At 46.2% G+C, this 24,006-nt stretch overlaps 1 protein-coding gene across 1 annotated transcript in view; it reads left to right on the forward strand.

The window, feature by feature from the left end:
• LOC140430215 (polycystin-1-like protein 2) overlaps nt 1-24,006 on the forward strand; it is a 157,051-nt gene that overhangs the window by 132,569 nt on the left and 476 nt on the right. The window contains exons 31-34 of the mRNA XM_072517652.1: nt 1,525-1,685; nt 3,210-3,420; nt 12,264-12,365; nt 16,951-17,082. Of these exons, the coding sequence (XP_072373753.1) occupies nt 1,525-1,685; nt 3,210-3,420; nt 12,264-12,365; nt 16,951-17,082 (606 nt within the window). The remainder of the gene's footprint in view (nt 1-1,524; nt 1,686-3,209; nt 3,421-12,263; nt 12,366-16,950; nt 17,083-24,006) is intronic.

The raw sequence follows: 24,006 nt of genomic DNA on the forward strand, positions 1-24,006 counted from the left end.
CCCGAAAGATGCGCTGTTAGGTGAATTGGACATTCTGAATTCTTCCTCTGTGTACCCGAACAGGCACCGGAATGTGGCGACTAGGGGCTTTTCACAGAAGCTTCATTGCAGTGTTAATGTAAGCCTACTTGTGACAATAAAGATTATTATATTATATTGACTCTAGACTAATAATCCAGAGACCAGGGAACCTGGACTCAAATCCCATGATGGTAGGTAGTGCAATTTGAATCCAATAAAATCGGGAATTAAAAGTTTAAAGAAAACATTATTGATTGTTGTAAAAACTCACCTGGTTCGCCAATATTGTTTAAGGATGGAAATCTGCCATCCTTACCTGCTCTGTCCTGCCTGGGACTCCAGATGCACAGCAATGAGATTGGCTGACTTTTAACTTAGCAAGCCACTCAGTTCGAGAGCAATTAGAAATGGGCAATAAATGCTGGCCCAGCCTGCGATGCCTACATTCCATGGATGACTTTAAAAAAAAAAGAAGATGAGCTATCACTGTGTGCCTCTCTGTGCAGTTGGCTTGTTCTGTTGCTGCCAGCTGGGTCACCTGTCCACAATACTATCAGATGTCAATGAGGTTGCACCACCAAAATGGAGCCAACGTTCTGCTGGCGCAATGGGGCAGCTAGCCCTGGCATCCTGGTGTTGGTCCCCTGATAATTCAAATCTTTTATCCAACTGAGTTACATGAAGAGGAAAATGTTAAAATGGCACAGTTATAGAGAGGTTATGTTTTATTACTCTGCAAAGCTGAGCCTGATTGCACTTAAAGAAACTGTAGCGACATCAAAGTTACTGTCGGCACCTAAACTGTCCTGAAATGCAACAAGATCTGCAAATGCTGGAAATACTCAGCAGGTCAGACAGAAGCTGTGTGTGTGTGTGCGTGTGTGCGTGTGCGTGTGTGTGTGCGTGGGGGGTTTCACTCCTGAAACTATTTATTCCTCGCTGTGCTGATGTCCCAATGGCCCTCTAGTCCCTCATCAAAGCGCCCACGGTGAGAGTTTTGACAGGGAGTATCGATAGGCTACTTCACTGTGGAGCTGATCTCTCAGCACAGCCCTCATGTGATGTTGGCCCTTGCACAGTTCCAGTTGGTGACCATTAGATGGTGATGAAAATCCTAGTCAACGTTCTCCTCCTGTCACACAGAGATCGAGGCTAGTTTGTTACATTCATCATAGTTCTCGGACTGAGATAAAAGCTACTTCAGCACCAAGATGGAAACGCCCTGATCTAACTAAACATCTCATTAACCAGTTGAACCATCAGAAGGCTTGCTATATTCGTGAGGGAAGATTTTAAAGCGGTATTGATGCTGTAGTAATAAAAGACTCAATCAACTATTACTGTGGAGAATGACTGAATTTAGATATTTTTAGGAATATAACATGTTAAAAGAACCAATTTTTAAAAATCGCAAGTGCAATTTAAACCCAGTACCGTGATTGTGAGGAGAGATGTTTGTTATCAATCTATCCAGATGTACTCAAGCTAAATATCCTCTTTCAGGGTAAACTCCTAAAACAGAAAAGAATGAAGTACTTCTGGGACAAATGGAACCTGATTGATTTGGCCATTATCCTCTGCAGCTGGAGTGCGTTTGGCTTGTATATAAAACGGGCCGTGCTTGGAACGAGAGTTATAAATGACTACCTGCAAAATCGGGACAGGTTGTTAATCAAATTCTCATACCCCACATATTGCTGAAGATGTATTTGAACCAGTGGTCATGAGGTTCTACTGCCTGGGCCTGTGCCCAGAATTATTTTTTGCTCAGTGATGTGACCCATTGTCTTAAGCATTTAAATTTACTGTTGACGGACGAAGCATTATCCACTTCGAGGCAATGCAGTTCAAACATGGTCTCATGGCTAAATTAAACATGGCTAAATTTATATGCACCATGATGTGAAATCATCCTTCTTCTGCACAAGCCTCTATTTATTTAATTCAATGCATTTTGTGAGTGTGAGAATCCCACAATCTTTTCAGCAGCTACTAATGTTTCAAAAATAATTTCACTGCCTATAATAATAATCTTTATTGTCACATTAACTTACATTAACACTGCAATGAAATTACTGTGAAAAGCCCCTAGCCGCCACATTCTGCCGTCTGTTTGGGTACACCGAGGGAGAATTCAGAATGTCCAAATTACCCAACAGCCGTCTTTCTGGACTTGTGGGAGGAAACCGGAGCACCCGGAGGAAACCCACGCAGACACAGGGAGAACGTGCAGACTCTGCACAGACAGTGACCCAAGCCGGGAATCGAACCTGGGACCCTGGCGCTGTGAAGCAACAGTGCTACTGTGCTACCATGCCGCCTGCGACACAGTCTGACACATCTGAAAATGTGAAAGATTTTGTGTAAATGACAACTCTTTCTTTGCACCTGTTAATTTTTTAAAAATAAATTTAGAGTACCCAATCACATTTTTTCCAATTAAGGGGCAATTTAGCGTGGCCAATCCACCTAGCCTGCACATCTTTTGGATTGTGGGGGCGAGACACACACAGACATGGGGAGAATGTGCAAACTCCACATGGACAGTGACGCAGAGCCAGGATCGAACCTGGGACCTCGGCGCTGTGAGGCTGTAGTGCTAACCACTGTGACATGGTGCTGCCCCAGCATCTGTTAAGTTTGGCGTTTTCTTGCTTTCCCTGTGCCACACCTTAATCAATGCAGAGAGGAAAGAGTGAGAGGGATAGAAAGAATTACATTTATCTATTGCCTTGTCTCACCCTCAGGACATCTGAAAATGCTTCCCCTCCAAGCGGAATTACTTTTGAAGTATACCCACTGTTGTTAAGCGGGCAAACCTGGGAGCCAAGTTATGAATATGTCTCACAAATAGCAGCTTTAATAAATGAACTGTAAATCGGTGTTTGGTTGGGTCGTTTGAGGATCAGGATACTGGGTGAATTCCCTGCTCTTTTTTGAGTAGTTTCATAGGATCTAAAAGGCACCAGATGACCTGTTCCCATATCATTTCCCTGAGTCATTCTGAGCTTGCATGGCAGAATGGTGACTCCAAGCACATTGTGCATCACGCAGAATAATTATACCTAGTTGAGTCTTTAAAGACTGAATATTTCAGTATGATAAAATCTATTGATATATTTAATAGTAAAATATATATTTTTCAAGACCATTGTAAATCTAAGTTGATTGTTGGTGCTTCTTTCCAGGTTTATAAATTTCTATGAGTCTGCAATTATAGACGCAGGCCTGGGATACACGATTGCTTTCCTGGTGTCACTAGCTACTGTTAAACTGTGGAAACTGTTACATTTGAACCCCAAGATGCGTGTGATTACTTCTTCACTGCAGAGAGCCTGGAGTAATCTTCTGGGGCTTCTGGTCGTCTTGCTGGTGTTGCTCATTGCCTACTCCTCTCTGGTAAGCAACTTATATCTCCATAGTAACAAATATTTTTAGGTCACTGGCCGTTGTTTAGATTCAGACTTCCAAACAGTATAAAACATCTACTTTGCGGGAACATACGTCAGCAGGTATAATGTGACTTTGGGCCTTAATGAAATAGGAAAATCGGCCCTCTGGAATTTAAATTAATCCAAACTGGACACACTTTAAACAGTACTACCATAGTGTTTTAATAGTGCTTTAATAAGCATCTTCTTATTTGATTATGTGTATGGATGTGTTTAACAAAAGTGCGCATGCGCATGTGATGTCATTGGGTGCTGGTGTCTGAAGCCAAACTGCATTATTACTTCAATGTTTTCAAGAGTAAAGAAGATTTAACTTTTACGTGTTTGACCACCTTTCTTGTGGTCAAGTTACCACATCTTTCTGGCGATGAGGATTAAAAAGGACAAGAAAGAAATTTGAGGTGCAACGTGGTGACAAAGGTTTGTACATTGAGTAGCTACGTGGTCAGTGGCTATGTTTGGGACTAGCAGTGAGTTTGTGGAGGGGCACAAGGACTGGACTGACTATGTGGAAAGGATGGGGCACTATTCCCTGGCAGATGGGATTGCAGGCGAAGCTAAAAAGTGCTCAATTCTCCTGAGTGTGCGTGGGACAAAGCTAATGAGGAATTTAGCAACATCTCGGAAACCAAGGGACATTTCATTTGCGGAGTGAGTTGCACTCGTTGAGAATCATCGCCAGCCTAAACCCTCAGTAATTGTCCAATGTTTTAAGTTTTATAGTCATTTTTAAGAGGCAGGATAGTCTGTAGCTGCTTTTGTTGCTGAACTGTGTCAACTCTCTGAGCCTATGAGGTTGGGGCAGTGTTAGAGGATATGCTCCAGGACAGATTGGTCTGCAGCATTGATGAAGACAGCATAGAACACCGTTTGTTGGGGTATGACACACTAACTTTCTGGAAGTTTCTCAAGCCATGGAGATGTCTCCCAACAATGCAAGGATATACAAAAGGCACAAAGTGGGGCACAGGCAGGTGCAGTGCATCAAGTAAGAAAAGAGCCAGCAAACAAAAAGGCGAGTGCAGTTGAATGTTTCAGGTGTGGAAGCACACGCTATGCCAATCATTGCAAATTCAGTGTGCTGTGTGCCGCAATTGCAACAACAAAAAGGGACATTTGGCTAAAACGTTCAGAAGGTCGGTGCAGATTTGATGGGCTGAATAGCCTCCTTCTGCACTGTAGGAATTCTATGATTCTATACAGGAGTGCGAAGAGCAAGTCAAAGGCTGGGCAGGAAATTTCAAATTCAAAGAAGCCTCAGTCTGCTACACACCAACTGGAAAGTGCAGAGCAGGAAGAGGAATGCTCCAATAACATGTTTAATGTGATTCATAGGATTTACAGTGCAGGAGAAGGCCTTTTGGCCCATTGAGTCTCCACCGGCCCTTGAAAGACCACTGTACTTAAGCCCACACCTCCACCTTATCCCCGTAACGTAGTAACCCCACCTAACCTTTGGACACTGTCATGATATTCATATAAACATATCATTGTGCAAACACACATACACACTGATGGAGAGATCAACGGACCAATCAACACACACGCAACATTACAGCCAATCACCAGTGAGAGCACACGCACTATAAAACGGGGAACACCACAGTTCCCGCTCATTCCACCAGGAGATAGCTCAGAGCACAGAGCTCACAGCGTGCCACTCAGACATACACCATGTGCCGAGTGCCTCACTAAGATAGTGCAAGGGCTGGGTCCACAGGTTAACTGGTAAAGTACGAACCACAGCCAGAAATATAAGGTAGATGTTATCAAGAACAATAAAACAGAGTTGTACCATCTACAACCGTGTTGGTTCATTTGTATAGCGGAACACCCAACACGACAGACACTACAGGCAATTTAGCATGACCAATCTGCCTAACTTGCACATCTTTGGACAGTGCGAGGAAACCAGGGCACCCGGAGGAAACCCAGACAGACACGGGGAGAAAGTGCAAACTCCCACAGACAGTCACCCTAGGCTGGAATTGAACCCGGCCCCTGAAGCTGTGAGGCAGCAGTACTAACCACTGTGACATCGTGCAGCGCACGGATCGAGGTGCATGCAGAGCCTATTTATGCTACAGTGGGGGTCGATGGACAGAAACTTAAGATGGAGGTGGACACAGGAGCCTCTACATCTGTCATGAGTGAGGAGACCTTCAGGAGGATTTGGGTCCCTAAACAGACACCAGCCTTTATTCAGACAAGGATCAATCTACGAACATACACTGGCAAGACCATGACTTGGAGTGTTTGAGGTGGATATTGCGCATAATAGCAAAGAACAAGAGCACGGCTCCTGGTAGTAAAGGGGCATGGGCCTAGTCTACTCGGATGTGACTGACTCAGGAAAATTCAGCTGAACTGGGTGAGCTAAAGTACACAAAGGTGACATAGGACATCATTCAGAAACATCCTGAGGTTTTCAAAGAAGGACTGGGTATATTGCAGGGCACTACAGTTAAATTGTTCATAGATCCTCAGGCTACTTCCTTTTTCACTGAGGGCAGTGCCCTACACCATGAAAGGCAAAGCGGAGGAGGAGTTGGAGTGGATGCAGAGGATGGGAATCATTCAGCCCATTTGTTCTCCAATTGTCCCAGTTCTTAAAAGTGATGGAACTGTGCATATATTTGGGAATTACAAATTTACTATTAATCACGTTTCCAAGCTGAGCGCTTACCCGAGGATGGAAGATCTGGGGCAGGATTCTCTGACCCCCCCGCCGGGTCAGAGAATCGGCGGGAGGCGGCGTGAATCCCGCCCCCGCCGGCTGCCGAATTCTCCGGCGCCGGGGATTTGGCGGGGACGGGTATCGTGCCGCGCCGGTTGGGGGCCGTTGGCAGCGCCCCCACCCCCCCCCCCCAGCAATTCCCTGGCCCGCGATGGGCCGAGTGGCCACCCGTTTATGGCCTGTCTCGCCGGCGTAAATTACAAAGGTACTTACCGGCGGGGCCTGGCTCCGTGGGTGGCCTCGGGGGGGGGGGGGGGATCTTGCCCCAGTTGGTGCCCCGATGGTGGCCGGGCCCGCGATCGGGGCCCACCGATCCGCGGCGGGCTTGTGCCATGGGGGCACTCTATTCCTCCGCGTCGGCTGCTGCGGACCTCCGCGATGGCCGACGTGGAGATGAACCCCCCAGCGCATGCGCTGGGATGACGCCAGCACACGCGGGCGCTCCCGCCCATGCGCCAACTCGCACCGGCCGGCGGAGGCCCTTCGGCACCGGTTGGCGTGGCGCCAAGCCCCTTCCGCGCCAGACAGCGCGGTGCAAACCACTCTGCCGCCGGCCTAGCCCCTGAAGCTGCGGAGGATTCCACCCCTTTGGGGCGGCCCGACGCCGGAGTGGTTCACGCCACTCCTCGGCGCCAGGACTGCCCGCCTCACCGGGTAGGGGAGAATCCCGCCCCTGTTTTCAACAACGGCAGATGGTAAGGTGCTTTCCAAACTTGACATGAGTCAAGCCGACCAACAGCTCTTTTTACAGGATGACTCAAAACAGTATGTCTCATACAACATCCATAAGCATTTGTTTTTTTGGGGTATCTTCAAAAGACAATGGACAATCTGTTGCAGGGAATTCCCCGTGTGACAGTTTATTTGGACGATATCATGATTATAGGGAAAACTGAGGATGAGCGCATCAACAACCTGGATAAAGTGTTGAAGAGATTTTCAGAGGCAGGTCTGTGTCTGAATTTTAGCAAGTGCTTCTTCCAGGCACAGAGTGTGGAATATCTGGGTCATATAATCACAGTGCAAGGTCTGTCCCATGAGGAGGAAAAGGTTTGAGCTATCAAGGATGCTGAAAATTCCAAGAATGTGTCCGAGTTCAGGTCATTTCTGGGTTTAATGAACTACTAGGGGAATTTTGAACATTATTGGCACCACTGTATCTGCTGTTCCACAAGGAGACCAAATGGAAGTGGGTCCAGCCCAAGAGGAAACTTTCATCGACATGAAAGCACTGCTACAATCAGCTCATCTGCTGGTTCACTTTGATCAGGACAGAGAGCTCATTCTGTCATGTGACACCTTGCCTTATGCCATCGTGGCAGTACTCTCTCATCTGATGGAGGATGGGTGAGAAACAAGCCATTCAATTTGCATCACCCACACTGACAACAGCTGAGAAGGGATATTTGCTGCTAAACAAGGAAGGTCTATCCATTTTGTCGTGAGACGGTTTCATCAATAACTTTTATGGGCATCCATTCACCATATGTACTGAGTCACCATGTGGTCTGAGTCATCTTCCCTTACTGGATATGCCAACAAGACAGTCTTTCCTCCGGAGAAAATGTTCTTGCTTGAATAACTTTCAAATTCTCCTGTGAATGCCAAATAGATTAAACAGTGGACCGTTCGGGATCTTGTTTTGTCCTGGGTGACAAGATTCCTTATGCAGGGTTGGCCTCCTGTTGTAGATGATGAAGAACTGAGACCAGATGAGCTGAGTGTTGCAGGATTGTTGCATTCTTTGGGGGTCTAGAGTGGTCGTTCCACCCACTGCCATTCGCAAGTCACAGATGAAGCCCATGAGGCTCGTCCGGGTGCCGAGTGAATGAAAAGTTTAGCAAGGCCGTATGGTTGGTGGCCAAAAATGAATCAGGACTTGGAGAACGAGGTGAAATTCTGTTCTGTGTGTCGAATAAACCAGAAGATGATGCCACCATCCGTGGGAGTGGCCCGACCATCCCTGCTCTAGACTTCATGTGGACTCTGCAGGACCTTTTATGGACTGTACGTTTCCAGTCATCGTGATGTGCATTCTAAGTGGTTTGAAGTGCACATCATGAGCAACATTACAGCTTCAATTACAGTAAGCTACGGTGAGTTTTTGTGACTCATGGCTCACTGGGTTCTCTGGTTTCTGATAACGGGACAATGTTTACGAGGGATCTGTCCCAAGGGCTGTCCCAAACTGGAAAATGCCATACGCATATTGCTCCTTTTCAGCCACCATCGGATGGTTTAGCAAAGCGAACTTCAGACACTGAAATAAAGACTGAAGAGAATGGCAGGCGGTACTTTGGGAACTGAACTCTCACGGTTCTTGTTCCAGTACCGTATCCACAAACGGCAACAGGACTTTCACCGGCTGAAATGCTGATGGGTAGGAAGCTAAAGGGTGACCCGAATCTGCTGCATCCAAATGGCAAAGCGAGAGGGAGCAGGAGACAGGAAATGCAGGAGAGGCATTTCAATCCGAGGAAATGGCTGTGTCTGTGTCAGGATTTTCAGCAGTAACCAACAATGGCTGCCTGGAGTTATTCTGAACCAAAGTGGCCCAGTATCGTTAGTGGTGAAGCTGATGAATGGAAGCGTTATTCACAGACACTGAGACCACATTTGTCTACGCCACAACTCTGAGACAGCCAAGTTTCCGGATTACACAGCAAAAGGAAATGAAGCTGTGGAAATTTGACAGGAAGTGGTTCCAGTGGATGCTATTCCAGGAGAGGCTGACGGACTTCCTCTCACAAATACCCAACTTACTTCTGTGCTCTCAAGTCTAGCTCAACTGAATCAAGACTTTCCAGTGTCTACTGAGTCACCAGTGGTTCTTTGCAGATCACAACATAGTCGCTAAGTTCCTGAAAGACTGAGCTATTAGTTGCGATATACGTGTTCTGATGTTTGGTGCTGTCTCGCCTTAAGGGGAATTGAAATTTAAGGGGGGAGAAGTGTTATGGAGTATTTTTATCGTGTTTTAATAAGCACCATCCTATTTGATTATGCGTATGGATTCTTTAACAAAGGTGTGCCTGACATCACCGGGAGTGCGAGCATGTGCCAGTTTTCAGTTTAGCCACGAGGAGCTTGTGTGTAGTTTTTAGCTGTGGCTGGTGTCTGAAGCCAATTATTATCACCTTAATGTTTTCTGAAGCAAAAAAGATTTAACTTACCTTTCTTGTGGTCAGTTACCACAAGTACAAACAGTTCATATTGGACTAGGAAACAATCATGACACTTATTCCTCAGGTACTGCGTCAAATTACTGAGAGTAAGTCCTGAAAGTGTTCTATTTAAATCTATCCAGGTATTGCCACCTGGTTGAGAAATCAGACAAAAATTGTGAATTTGAAACTTCATGTTATTTCTGTTTGGGACAATCCGATGGCCCGATCTTGTACCTAAAGAAACTCATGCTGGGACATTGGTAGGATTTGGTTTGCATGCATGATCCTCTGTGCAAACACAGCCAAGCTGTGAAAAGCAATGTCAAATAAATAGGAAACAAAGATACAAAGGACAAGAGATGGATTAAGTCATTGATGTGGCCTGAGAGGAGGTCACCAGCCTGATATTGGTACAACATGCAGAAATATCAACAGGGAGTCTTAATATGTCAACATTTGGAAATATTAAAATGAAAATATAAGCTATATATTTTAACCTATTTAGAGTGTATTACCAATTGTGATCTGCCCGAGGGCAGATCCTGACCCAATCCTCACGCATGAAATTCTTGAGCCACTTACCTAGGGAACAGTAACTCAATCAAGCAAATACAAATTTTATTGAGTTGACTTAATCCGCAGGTCATTGACACATGCATCATTTTAATTGAACTACTCACTCGTCTTCCGGAGACTTAGTTAGTCCCAGGTTTCAAGATATTAGCAAAAATTGACACTTAAACAAGAGAATCCTTGCGAATTAAAAATGAACTGTCTCCAATTAGCACCCCCCGCCCCACCCCACCCCAACCACCACCCCAATACTTTACATATTAAATAACACGTATTATCCTGATTTTTATTTCAATTTTCCCACTGGCAGGTCTGTGCCAGGAAGAAAAGGAGCGTATAAGATGTCGGGTTATTCATGGCAGGAAAGGCTGTTTTTTAAAAATGGTAACTGGTGACATGAGTGAGCCTTTGGCTGAGTGTTAACTAACGTTCTTGTTTTTTAAATCAGCGTTTGATCCCCACCGCTACTTCAGTGGTTGGAGACTAGAATTTAGTCTTTAAATAGCTGGATGATCTCCCAATAGTTACTCTGAAAATAGTGGCTCTGTGGTTCTATTCCCTCCCTCCTCCCCATGCCTCTCGGTGAAAGTGTTGGGTTCGAACCCAATTCAATCAGCCCTAGTGAACAAATTGAAGTCCAGGGGGCGGCACGGTAGCACAGTGGTTATCACAGTTGCTTCACGCCGCTAGGGACCTGGCTTCGATTCCCGGCTTGGGTACTGTCTGTGCGGAGTCTGCACGTTCTCCTCCAGGTGCTCCGGTTTTCTCACACAGTCCAAAGTTGTGCATGTTAAATGGACTGGCCATGCTAAATTGCCCTTAGTGCCCAAAAAGGTTGGGTGGGGCTACTGGGTTATGGTGATATGGTGGATGTGTGGGCTTAGGTAGGGTGCTCTTTCCAAGAGCCGGTGCAGACTCGATGGGCTGAATGGCCTCCTCCTGCACTGTTTATTCTATGTAAAAGCTGTAAGACAGGCGTCAGAAGGTTTCAGCTACCATTCATTAGTAAGTAATTCAAGAATCTCATGGATGAGGCTTGATTTAGGACTTTCCTAAGGACAGAATACAGGGGGTAGATTAGTGATCTATGGAATAAAATTGTCCTGGCATAAACAAATCTTTAAAAACCCTATTATATGGCACTAGACGTTAATCCTATCCATTAAAACTTAGGGTGCTCAGATCATTCTATTCTGATTAGAATGGAATCATTTTAGTGTCCAGCGAGGATCTATAATTGTTTCACTCTTATTTCTCATCTACATGCAGTCCCTTGGCAACATTACTTGAAAAGGTGTCATGTTCCACATGTATGTAATGACACTAATCTCTCCTTCACACCACCGCTATTGACCCCCCTTCACTGCCTAAGTTGTCGTTATGGTTATTTGACATAAAACACTGGATGAGCAGAAATTCCCCCACATAAATATTGCAAAGGTCAAAGCCTCCAGCTCCAACCCTCTTTCTGCCAACTGAATGAGGCTGAACCAGACTGTTCACAATCTTGGTGTCAGATTTGACTCCAAGATCAGCTTTGAACTGCATATTTATGCCATTACTAAGTGTGTCTATTTCTACCTCAGCAACATTGCATGACTCTACCCCATCTCATCTTACCCTGCCCGCTGACCATCCATTCCCTTGCTATTGAGTACTCCAACTAACTCCTGGCTGGCCCCTATCTTCCACATTCCGTAACCTTAAGCTCATCCAAAAGGCTGATGCTTGTGTCATTGCTGACGTAAAGTCTTATTCATCCATCACCTTGTGCCTGCTGACCTATATTAGCCATTGGTTAAGCAACACCTCAATTTTAAAATTCTCATCCTTGCCTTGAAATCATTCCTCATCCCTCTCTTTTTCTATGACTTTCTCTAGTCCAACATTCCGCGATATCTGCTCTGTTCCAATTCTGGCCTTTTGACGTTATCGATTTTAGTTACTCCACCATTGCCTTCAGCTGCTAAGGCCTTAACCTCTGGAATTAGCTCCCAAGCCTCTCTGATCCTCTTTCTTGCTTCCCTCCTCTTTGACCAAGCTTTTAGTCATCTTTTGTAATATCCCTTTGTGACTCGGTGTCACAGATTGTTGGACAACACTCCTCTCAAGTGCTTTTGGATGTTTTACTATGTTAGAGGTGCCGTGTAAATGAACGTTCTTATTTTATAGTTTATCACTGAAAGGTATATCAGAAAGTCACATGGACACTGTTGAGTTCACAATTTAATTGCCTGCCCATAGTAACAATACAGCCCCTATGTGTTATGCCTTCCATTATAGTTATTTAATGATTGAATCTCTCTCCCACAGTGTTACTTGGTGTTGGGTCTGAACTTATCCTCCTACAGAACTTTCAGTAGTTCAGTTATAACAATTATCCGCCTGCAGATGGGAACCTTCAACTATGATGAGGTGGGATATCACTAACTTTACAGTTTAGTTTGTGATTACAGTGCTTATAAAAATACAGCAGAAGTGACAAAAATGTCCAGGACAATTTGCTAACCACCCTGACCAATTGTACATGTCAGAAATTGGGATTAATAAACTGTTGGTAAATAATTATGAAGCAATAATTTTTGTTTGCACACGTGTACAGTAGTGAAAGATTCCACCTCTTTGGAAGTTTACCCGGATCTTTCATCCTTCCACTGACACTTGTCAAACTCCGACATTCATTTAAGTTCTCTCTCAATGTCATCATGGCAATCCTGGCAACATAGCAATGTTTATCCATTTTTAAAAAATGAACCATTAATCAATAGGAAGAGAAACAGGTTTGGTAAGGAATAAATAAGAGGGGAGCATTAAATTGGTCATTCATGATCAATAAATGTTAGAAGGATTTCTGCCAACAGGAGACAAAATTAAACAAAGAACATTTGTTGCATTGATTTTTGGGATATGCCAAAGATTCATTTATACTTGTGTTGAAAAGGTGGTGGTGTACTATATTAACCACGACAGTAAATACAATGATGGTGCTTCCATCCTACACTGTTAGGATTATTTGGGTCACCTTCAGGCCACTTCAGAGGTTTTTACGCATAGCTTGGGACAGAAATTATCTGTGAGCCTGATTGAGTATTGTTGGTAGATTTGTTTCCGTGGAGGGACTTTGAAATGTTTCTGACTGTAGCGTAGACTGGTTCACATTGAATGATCAAAGGGGGCAATAGTTTGTTTCATGTGTTATTGCAACACACATTGTCGCAGTATCACTGCGCCACCTATAACCTAAACTATGAAACTACAAGATCTATTTGTAGGGCTACAGCAAATCTGAATAATATTGAATAATAATATTTGAGGCAAAATACCGAAGTTAAACCATCTGGTGCATTTTAATATAATTCAAAGTCTTAAATCCGGGATCATAAAGAAAATAGAATCTCTCCACATAGTTCTCCAAGTTCAAGCTGTTTTATTGAATAGTTCAGTCCACTCTGTAAACTTACAGATCTTTCTTCTGCTTGTGCAACACATAACAATAAGTGAGCCTTAAAGTGGTCCTCGTGGATTGGATGATGACAAACGTAACTGCTGTTTAAGAAAGGAGGGAGACAGGGAACAATAGATCCATTATCCTGTCTTTAGTATTGAGGAATCTATTAGAAAGGACAAGATAACAGGCCACTTGGAAAATCACTGCAATTAGGCAAAGTCAGCACAGTTTTATGAAAGGGAACTCATGTTTGACAAAAATATTAAGAGGTTTTTGAGGGTATATAGCAGGGTAGGTAGGAAGGACCAGTGGATGGGTCGTAACCTCCGAGCTCCATGGCAGTGGGGTAGTATTCCAAAGATGTGCTGGGGAATTGCCCTGTCTCGACCACCATGGGAGCTCTAGGCATGGATTGCAGGGCATTTGCCTGGGAAGTGCAAACTTCCGATGAGAAATTACTCTGCTCTGGAGACCATCTGTAAACGTGATAACCTCCTGAACTAACCCCCATGGGGCTCACCTCCCCACCCCCCACCCCCTGCCCCCAGCGGACTCCCCAAACCTCAACCACACGCCCCAGGGGACAACTGCCCCAACGGGATTCCCCCACCTCATAAAGGACTGCAACCCCCCCTTGACCGAAATAAGCGCCCCAACCTACAGGATTTTCCTCATTCCCCCATGGGGACACTGCACCCATAAAATCAGTGCACATATTCAGTGAAATAAAAACAGAATACTGCTGATGCTGGAAATCGGGGGGAAAAAAAGAACATTGTGGAAAAGCAGCGCAATTTGGTGTTGAATCTGTGGACGTGCAATGTGCTCCTCGAAATCTGTTGGCCTGGCTCAGACTGCCATTGTGCAGTTTGCTTTTTAAACACAGCCCTTAGGTGGTAATTATAGGCTCATGGCTGCTCACACAGCTGAGTGCTGCCTGTGTCCTTTGAATGCTCAGAAGGCCTCTGGTATTTGGAAGCCCACCCCTCTGGGTACCCTCATACCCCAGCTGTATGAGGATGAGCGTGGGCAAGTTCAATCAGGAGTACAGCAGGTGTTGGCACTCCTCAGAAGCTGTGCCCCACTGCAGAGGAAGTAAGGGATCAGCTGACACCTACACCTTTGGGCAGCACGGTAGCATGGTGGTTAGCACAATTGCTTCACAGCTCCAGGGTCCCAGGTTCGATTCCCGGCTTGGGTCAATGTCTGTGTGGAGTCTGCACGTTCTCCCCGTGTGTGCGTGGGTTTCCTCCGGGTGCTCCGGTTTCCTCCCACAGTCCAAAGATGTGCAGGTTAGGTGGATTGGCCATGCTAAATTGCCCTTAGTGTCCAAAATTGCCCTTAGTGTTGGGTGGGGTTACTGGGTTATGGGGATAGGGTGGAGGTGTGGGCTTAGGTAGGGTGCTCTTTCAAAAAGCCGGTGCAGACTCCATGGGCCGAATGGCCTCCTTCTGCACTGTAAATTCTATGATTCTATACACCGTGGCCTTTGGAGCCCTCCCTGGTTAGCTGCCCCTCTCAGGGCAGAGACCTCACTGTTGGCGCCCATCCCTCTCGATCACCAGCTGTCTCCTCCTGGTGAGACAGGAGGCGCTGACTGCCTCGGTCACCAAATCCCAGGCGGTGTTCAGGAGGGTGGGCTTGAGTCTGCGGCCCACCCTGGAGAAGAGGGTGTCCCTCTGCACCTCACTGGCGTGGAGCAGTGGGCCCACTTTGGACTCCCGACCGGTGGACGGCATGTTTATTGTAAGCCATCTTGGTGGTAAGTGGAAAGCTTAAAAACAGCTCTAGCTGCCAAACTCTTCAGCGCTAACTCCAGCTCCAGCAGTTAGAATGCCTGCTGGGCCGGGAATTTCTCTGAGTTCATGACAGCAGAGTGCTGGCCCATTTTCATGTCCCAAAACTCTTACAAAATGGTGCCCCCAATGGGAGCTTGAGCCGCACACAATTTAGTCTCGGTGTCAACACAAACAGAGAATCCTGCTCTACGTGAATTATCACTGATCTGCACTCAGGCTGGGAGCGAGAATCCAGAGGAATCCTATTCCTCATCTTGCAAATATATGCATGGTGGGGATTGCGAGGGATTCCATCACCAATCCTACTATCAGGCCGCATTTTGAGTGGGTGCCCAATAGCAAGCCCCCCACCAGAGCCCCATCACAATGACCGCCAACAGAACTCACCCCCCCCCCCCCACCCCCCACCCCATAAGAGAGATCCGTGCCAGGAAGCTAGAGGGCAGTGCACAGAGACAGTGGAGTGACTTGTCTGCCTCTGCAGCCCCGTGTTTCTTGGTGGTTCGCCGTCGCTGGCAGCAGGATTCTCCATTTCCACCGCTGGGCAATGGGAGTCCCCATTGGAGATAACCCACGCCGCCGGGAAACCCGCGGGAGGGGGCGCGCTTCCGGCGGCACGGAGAGTCCCACCGGCAGAGAATTCCGGCCAGTCAAAAAAACCACTGGTTTAAATCTCACCTGTGCAATACATCTGCTGACTCAGGCAAAGGAAGCAGCAACTGTAAATTCCTAGAAAGGGAAAACCACATCAGCTGGGATTAAACCCCCTTAGATCTTTGATCTGCTACACTTTAATTCACATCAATGTGAAAATCATTTTAACAGGCTACGATTGACAGTTTACACACAGCCAGCTGTCTGGATTGTTTAACCTCACTTCCCTTCACGCTTTAGTGGATCTCAAGTAGCCTGCTGTGAAACTAACCACAGTGTTTATAAACATTTAGCTCTGATTGACAATTCTTGGACCACATCAAAGCCAGTTAAGTGCTCTTGCTTCCTCGTTTTCTCTGCAGAAAGCACTTAACTGATTTTGTGTGGGGCGGGGCAGTGGGGAGACCTGGTGAGGGTGGGCAGGATTTGCATTGTGGGGGGGGGAAGGGGTTCCCTCCAATGGACTTTTGGGGCAACTCCCTATAAGACTTACCCTCTTGGCCCACTGTGAGGTCCACCACACCAGCGCCATGCTGAGCAATATCAATTCTTGCCCACGTGATTCCCAGCCCAAGGTTCCAGAGGTTTACATAGGCTTTGAGAATCCAATGCCCAGCCCGTTGATAGATGCAAAGGGTCAATTTGACCTACTTACATCCACCCGCTGGGGACCGGAGCATCGGAACGTACCAGTCTAATTTTTTGAGACAACGCTGAATTCTCTGGCGCATCGGGAACTCCGCTACTGGTGGCGGGCAATGGTGTATCCAGCCTGTCATCCATGGGGATTTCCTTCTAGATTTTGCCACCTACTGGTACCACAGCTTCATAACCAGCTTTCTGCAAAATCTTTGCCAAAGGTAGTGACAGGTTAAGAGAAACCCTGAGGAAATCCAGCCCCAAAAGGCAGATGAATGCAACAGATGTTATACGATATTTACAACAAATGATTGTAATAATATTATAGGCCCAGTTATTTTCTTTACTATGATATTTACTCTGTGGTTGCTGCTGCTAAGTGTTTAATCTTAATGTCAGATTGGATATTTATTTATAAACTACGAATTACATCAATCATTTTTCTCTTTCTCTTGTTCAGGTGATGAGAACTACTCCATACATGGGTGCATTAATCATCGGTACCTGTGTTATCTTCATTGGATTTGTCCTCTTAAATGTACTTGTCTCTGCCTTACTTGTGTCCTTCAGCGAGGAACGGCATCATCCACTGGTTTGTATCGAAACAAACTTGGACCCTTTATTTTGTTTTTGCTCAAATAAATTGCAGAATTACAACTTAACATACATATACACACAGGCAGCCAAGCTTGTTTAAGCACACATAAACGCAATTGGAGATTGTCAGAGACGACTGATGTTTTTCCCTCCACCGTTAAGTCACTAATTAATGCACAAGGTTGATAAAACTGCATGATTTGCATTCCTGCTCTAATTGTACCTTAGGAATCTCATTATAGGCATGAAAATAATATATGTTAATCTCTTGTTACATTTCACATTGCCTTTGGAGGCTACTACTGCGGTGCTGGTTTTGCTCATATAAAATGAGCACTGCTACAATCTCAGCTGATGTTATTAATGGACAGCACGGTGACACAATGGTTAGCACTATTGCCTCACAGCACCAGAGATCGGGTTCAATTCGGGCCTTGAGTTACTGTCTGTGTGGAGTTTGCTCCGGCTGCTCCAGTTTTGTTCCACAGTCCAAAGACATGCAGGTTAGGTGGATTGGCCACGCTAAAATTGACCCGTAGTTTAGGTGAAGTTATGGGGATAGGGAGTGGGCGTAGGTAGGGTGCTCTATCAGAGGGTCTGTGCAGACCCGATGGGCCAAATGGTCTTCTTCTGTACTGTAGGGATTCTAAGTCAGATCCCAGAGTGAAATGGCTTGATAGATCCTGGGCGCGACTCTCCCATGCCGCGCCGAATGGGAGAATCGCCTTTCGCACCATTTTTTCCCACGGCGCCGGTCCGACGCCAGCAGGCGATCCTCCGAGGAGCGGAGAATCGGCGCCATTTGCGCCGGCGCGTTTGGTGCGGCACCGGTTGCGGGCCGCTGTCCGGGGCCGGGCCACCGATTCTCCGGCCTTGATGGGCCGAGCGGCCGCATGGAGACGCAGAGCCCCGCCGCCGCAGTTCACCCCTGCTCGCAGCCGGCGGGAACTCTGCGCGTAGGGTCAGGCGGTGGCCTGTGGGGCGAGGAAAAGCGCTCCTTCGCCGGGGGGGGGGGCCTCCGATGGGGCCTGGCCCGCGATCGGGGCCCACCGATCGGCGGGCCGGCCTCTCCAGCCCCGGCACTATTTTATTAAGCGGCCGGCCCCTGAACCCCCATGCCATGTTACGTCGGGGCCAGCGCGCTGAGGAAGTCCCCCGCGTATGCGCGGGTTGGCGCGGTGCCCATTTGGTGGCGGGAAGAGAGGCTGGAGCGGCGTGAACTGCTCCTGCACCGTGCTGGCCCCCTGTGGGGGCCAGAATCGCTACTGCCCACGCCTGTACGACGGCGTTCACGACGGCGCGAACACTTTGTCTCCATTTCGGAGAATCGCGCCCCCTAAGTTGTAATTTTTTTCAGAAACCATGAAGGAACGAATCCACAGGAGTCTGGCTGATGAGCTTTTAACATCAAGAATAAAGCATTTATTAAAGAATAAGAATGTACTATATTACACCAGTAAAAAAAGGTTGAAAAGATCTCAATAAAAACACAAGAAAATGATTCAAATATTCACAATTCCTTCACCCCAGCTAGATCTTTAAAAATACATAAACACTTGGATGGATAAGTCCAAAGATGTGCAGGTTAGGTGGGTTGGCCATGATAAATTACCCTTAGTGTCCAAAATTGCCCTTAGCGTTGGGTGAGGTTACTGGATTATGGGGATAGGGTGGAGGTGTTGACCTTGGGTAGGGTGCTCTTTCCAAGAGCCGGTGCAGACACGATGGGCCGAATGGCCTCCTTCTGCACTATGAATTCTAATTCTATGAAATTTATCCTATTTATCTTATGCTCGAATATTCAGGGTAAGTATTCAAACTGTGGTCAGACATATCACACTCCAAAGTAAATGACAGATGCAACCAAAGCAGATTCTATGGATTTCTCAACAGCCCCATCCAAACACATGTTCAGATGTCAGCTGACCAGTTTCACTGAAACTCTGCCTCCATCTCAAATATTTCTAATCTCCAGGTTTGAAGACCTTGCCTTGGAATTCTCTCCCAAAAGTCACTCCATTGAGATAGCTTCAACAAGAATTCACCTCCAGGGTTTAAATCTCACCGGGGAAGGCAGTAGTAGCCAGGCTCATGGCATCGTGGCTGGCTCTGCTGCACAGAAGGGTGGGGAAAAGACTGGCAGTGCTATAGTCATAGGGAATTCAATCGTAAGGGGAGTAAACAGGCGTTTCTGTGGTCGAAAACGAGACTCCCGAATGGTATGTTGCCTCCCGGGTGCACGGGTCAGGGATGTCTCAGATTGGCTGCAGGACATACTGAAGGGGGAAGGTGAACAGCCAGTTGTCGTGGTGCATATAGGCACCAACGATATAGGTAAAAAACGGGATGAGGTCCTACAATCAGAATTTAGGGAGTTCGGAGATAAGTTAAATAGCAGGACCTCAAAGGTAGTAATCTCAGGATTGCTACCAGTGCCACGGGACAGTCAGAATAGAAATTCAAGAATAGTCAGAATGAATACGTGGCTTGAGAGATGGTGCCAGGAGGGAGGGGTTCAGATTTTTGGGACATTGGAACCGGTTCTGGGGGCGGTGGGACCATTACAAATCGGATGGTCTACACCTGGGCAGGACTGGAACCAATGTCCGAGGAGGTGCTTTTGCTAACACTGTTGGGGAGGTTTTAAACTAATGTGGCAGGGGGATGGGAACCAGATTAGGATGTTAGAGGTCAGTAAAGAGGCAGCAACTAAAGCCAGTAAGGTACAAGATAATAAACTCAATGTGACTAAGGGGAAGAGTAGACAGGGAAGAGATGATGAACGCAAAGAGACAGGCGGTCTGAAGTGCATTTGTTTCAATGCGAGAAGTGTAGCAGGTAAGGCAGATGAATTTAGGGCTTGGATTAGTACCTGGGAATATGATGTTATTGGTATTACTGAGACTTGGTTGAGAGAAGGGCAAGACTGGCAACTAAATATCTCAGGGTATCGATGCTTCAGGAGGGATAGAGAGGGAGGTGAAAGGGGTGGAGGAGTTGGATTACTGGACAGAGATGATATCACAGCTGTGATTAAGGAGGGCACGATGGAGGATTTGAGCACTGAGGCAATATGGGTAGAGCTAAGAAATAGGAAGGGTGCAGTAACATTGTTGGGACTTTACTACAGGCCGCCCAAAAGCGAGCTTGAAGTAGAGGTACAAATATGTAGACAGATTATAGAAAAATGTAGGAGCAATAGGGTGGTCGTGATGGGAGATTTTAACTTCCCCAACATTGAATGGGACTCATGTAGTGTTGGAGGTGTAGATGGAGCAGAATTTGTAAGGAGCATCCAGGAGAGTTTTTTAGAGCAGTATGTAAATAGTCCAACTTGGGAAGGGGCCATACTGGACCTGGTATTGGGGAATGATCCCGGCCAGCTGGTTGATGTTTCAGTCGGTGATTACTTTGGCAATAGTGATCACAATTCCGTAAGTTTTAGAATACTCATGGACAAAGATGAGAGTAGTCCTAAAGGAAGTGTGCTAAATTGGGGAAAGGCCAAGTATAACAAAATTCGGCAGGAGCTAGGGAATGTGGATTGAGAGCAGCTGTTTAAGGGTAAATCCACATTTGAAATGTGGGAGTCTTTTAAGGAAAGGTTGATTAGAGTGCAGGACAGACATGTCCCTGTGAAAATGAGGGATAGAAATGGCAAGATTAGGGAACCATGGATGACGGATGGAATTGTGAGACTAGCTAAGATGAAAAAGGAAGCATACATAAGATCTAGGCGACTTAAAACTGATGAAGTTTTGGAGGAATATCGGGAAAGTTGGACAAATCTCAAATGCGCAATAAAGAGGGCTAAAAGGGGTCATGAGATATCTTTGGCTAACGGTTAAGGAAAATCCCAAAGCCTTTTATTCATATATAAGGAGCAAGAGGGTAACTAGAGAAAGGATTGGCCCACTCAAAGACAAAAGAGGGAATTTATGCGTGGAGTCAGAGGAAATGGGTGAGATTCTTAATGAGTGCTTTGCATCGGTATTCACCAAGGAGAGGAACATGACGGATGTTGAGGCTAGGGATGGATGTTTAAATACTCTAGGTCAAGTCGGCATAAGGAAGGGGGAAGTTTTGGGTATTCTAAAAGGCATTAAGGTGGACAAGTCCCCAGGTCCGGATGGGGTCTATCCCAGGTTACTGAGGGAAGCGAGGGACGAAATAGCTGGGGACTTAACAGATATCTTTGCAGCATCCTTGAGCACGGGTGAGGTCCCGGAGGATTGGAGAATTACTAATGTTTTCCCTTTGTTTAAGAAGGGTAGCAGGGATAATTCAGGGAATTATAGACCTGTGAGCTTGACGTCAGTGGTCGGCAAACTGTTGGAGAAGATACTGAGGGATAGGGTCTATTCACATTTGGAAGAAAATAGACTTATCAGTGATAGGCAGCATGGTTTTGTGCAGGGAAGGTCATGTCTTACAAACCTAATAGAATTCTTTGAGGAAGTGACAAAGTTAATTGATGAGGGAAGGGCTGTAGATGTCATATACATGGACTTCAGTAAGGCGTTTGATAAAGTTTCCCATGGCAGGTTGATGGAAAAAGTGAAGTCGTATGGGGTTCAGGGTGTACTAGCTAGATGGATAAAGAACTGGCTGGGCAACAGGAGACAGAGAGTAGTGGTGGAAGGGAGTATCCCAAAATGGAGAAAGGTGACTAGTGGTGTTCCACAGGGATCCCTGCTCGGACCACTGTTGTTTGTGATATGCATAAATGATCTGGACGAAGGTATAGGTGGTTTGATTAGCAAGTTTGCAGATGATACTAAGATTGGTGGAGTTGCAGATAGCGAGGAGGACTGTCAGAGAATTCAGCAAAATATAGATAGATTGGAGAATTGGGCAGAGAAATGGCAGATGGAGTTCAATCCACGCAAATGCGAGGTGATGCATTTTGGAAGATCTAATTCAAGAGCGGACTATACGGTCAATGGAAGAGTCCTGGGGAAAATTGATGTACAGAGAGATCTGGGAGTTCAGGTCCATTGTACCCTGAAGGTGGAAACGCAGGTCGATAGAATTCTATGATTTCTTCTATGATTCTATTAGTTACATGGGTAAGATGGGTATAGAGGGTTATGGGCCAAGTGCGGGCAACTGGGACTAGCTTAATGGTAAAAACTGGGCGGCATGGACTGGTTGGGCCGAAGGGCCTGTTTCCATGCTGTAAACTTCTATGATTCTATGAGTGGTCAAGAAGGCATACAGCATACTTGCCTTCATCGGACGGGGTATTGAGTACAAGAGTCGGCAGGTTATGTTACAGTTGTACAGGACTTTGGTTAGGCCACATTTGGAATACTGCGTGCAGTTCTGGTTGCCACATTACCAGAAGGATGTGGGTGCTTTAGAGAGGGTGCAGAGGAGGTTCACCAGGATGTTGCCTGGTATGGAGGGTGCTAGCTATGAAGAAAGGTTGAGTAGATTAGGATTGTTTTCATTGGAAAGACGGAGGTTGAGGGGGGACCTGATTGAGGTCTACAAAATTATGAGAGGTATGGACAGGGTGGATAGCAACAAGTTTTATCCAAGAGAGGGGGTGTCAATTACAAGGGGTCACAATCTCAAGGTGAGAGGGGGAAAGTTTAAGGGAGATGTGCGTGGAAAGTTTTTTACACAGAGGGTGGTGGGTGCCTGGAATGCTTTGCCAGCGGAGGTGGTAGAGGCGGTCACGATAGCGTCATTTAAGATGCATCTAGACAGATATATGAACGGGCGGGGAACAAAGGGAAGTAGATCCTTGGAAAATAGAAGACAGGTTTAGATAAAGGATCTGGATCGGTGCTGGCTGGGAGGGCAGAAGGGCCTGTTCCTGTGCTGTAATTTTCTTTGTTCTTATGAGATTCCAAGAACAACTACAGATCTTTTTCCGTGCTGAGCAGAACACCACTTTGCCAAAGGATATCTTTGCTCTTATGACCTGCAGCACAGAGTCATTAACCTTTGGCTGCTCTCTGGGGCCTTCACGGCTTCTCAAGCCCACTTTGTATCAAGTCTGCTCTCTGCAGCTCTCTTCATTTAATTCGGAACCTGCGGGGGACTGTCCCTGATGCACATAGGACATCCCCCAGAGGATGTACCCCCCTTCCCACCTTTTCACCAACTTGATAGATTCTAACTTTTATTTTTGCTCAGATGCGTGAATGAACAGAGCCCCACGGCTGCTGATAAACTTTAACTAAAGGAATAGTTATTATTAAACAATAAAAGATGAACTATAATACACTACTCCTTCACCCCAGCTACCATTACAGATATGTACAGATTTGTAAGGATAGCACAGTCCCTGTAAACCAATAGATGTATTGTGGTCAGACACACCACACTCTGAAACCATGTGACAGATGCCACCCAATAAAGTTTCTGTGGATTTCTCATCAATTCCCTCAGATGTCTGTCACACTGGGCCAGCTGGTCCCACTGGAACTCTGACTTTCACACGAGGGTTTCTCAACTCCCCTGTCAAAAACACACCCTAGAATCGCCTCTCAAACAACACTCTTTCTTGGGTAGCTTCACCAATGATCCACATTTAGGATTTCAATCTCTCCTTTTAGTATTTAGCTGCCCCGGATTTCCACATGCATTTAAGCTCCCAGACAATCGCTCAGGTATGCAGCCATGCCGATAGAACACTACTGCTTCACAGGCTGTGTCAAGGCGTCATTAACCTTAGGATCACTATGGATCTCTGGCTTCTACGCCTTGAGAGCCTCTCTCTGCTTCTTACTTTAACTTTCTTTGACTTCACAGAATTCCTGGAACTTTCCACTATTCCATTCCCTAGTTTCTGGGACTTCTGTTCTTTAGATTGGGAGTGGTTTTCTGTCCCTGCACGTTGTCCTGCCTGTTCTAGAAGTTTCAGTGAAATGCTTCTTGCGTCTGGTTTACCTTGTTCCAAACTGAA

This window comes from Scyliorhinus torazame, chromosome 10 (assembly GCF_047496885.1).
Source record: "Scyliorhinus torazame isolate Kashiwa2021f chromosome 10, sScyTor2.1, whole genome shotgun sequence".
Taxonomy (NCBI): Eukaryota; Metazoa; Chordata; class Chondrichthyes; order Carcharhiniformes; family Scyliorhinidae; genus Scyliorhinus; species Scyliorhinus torazame.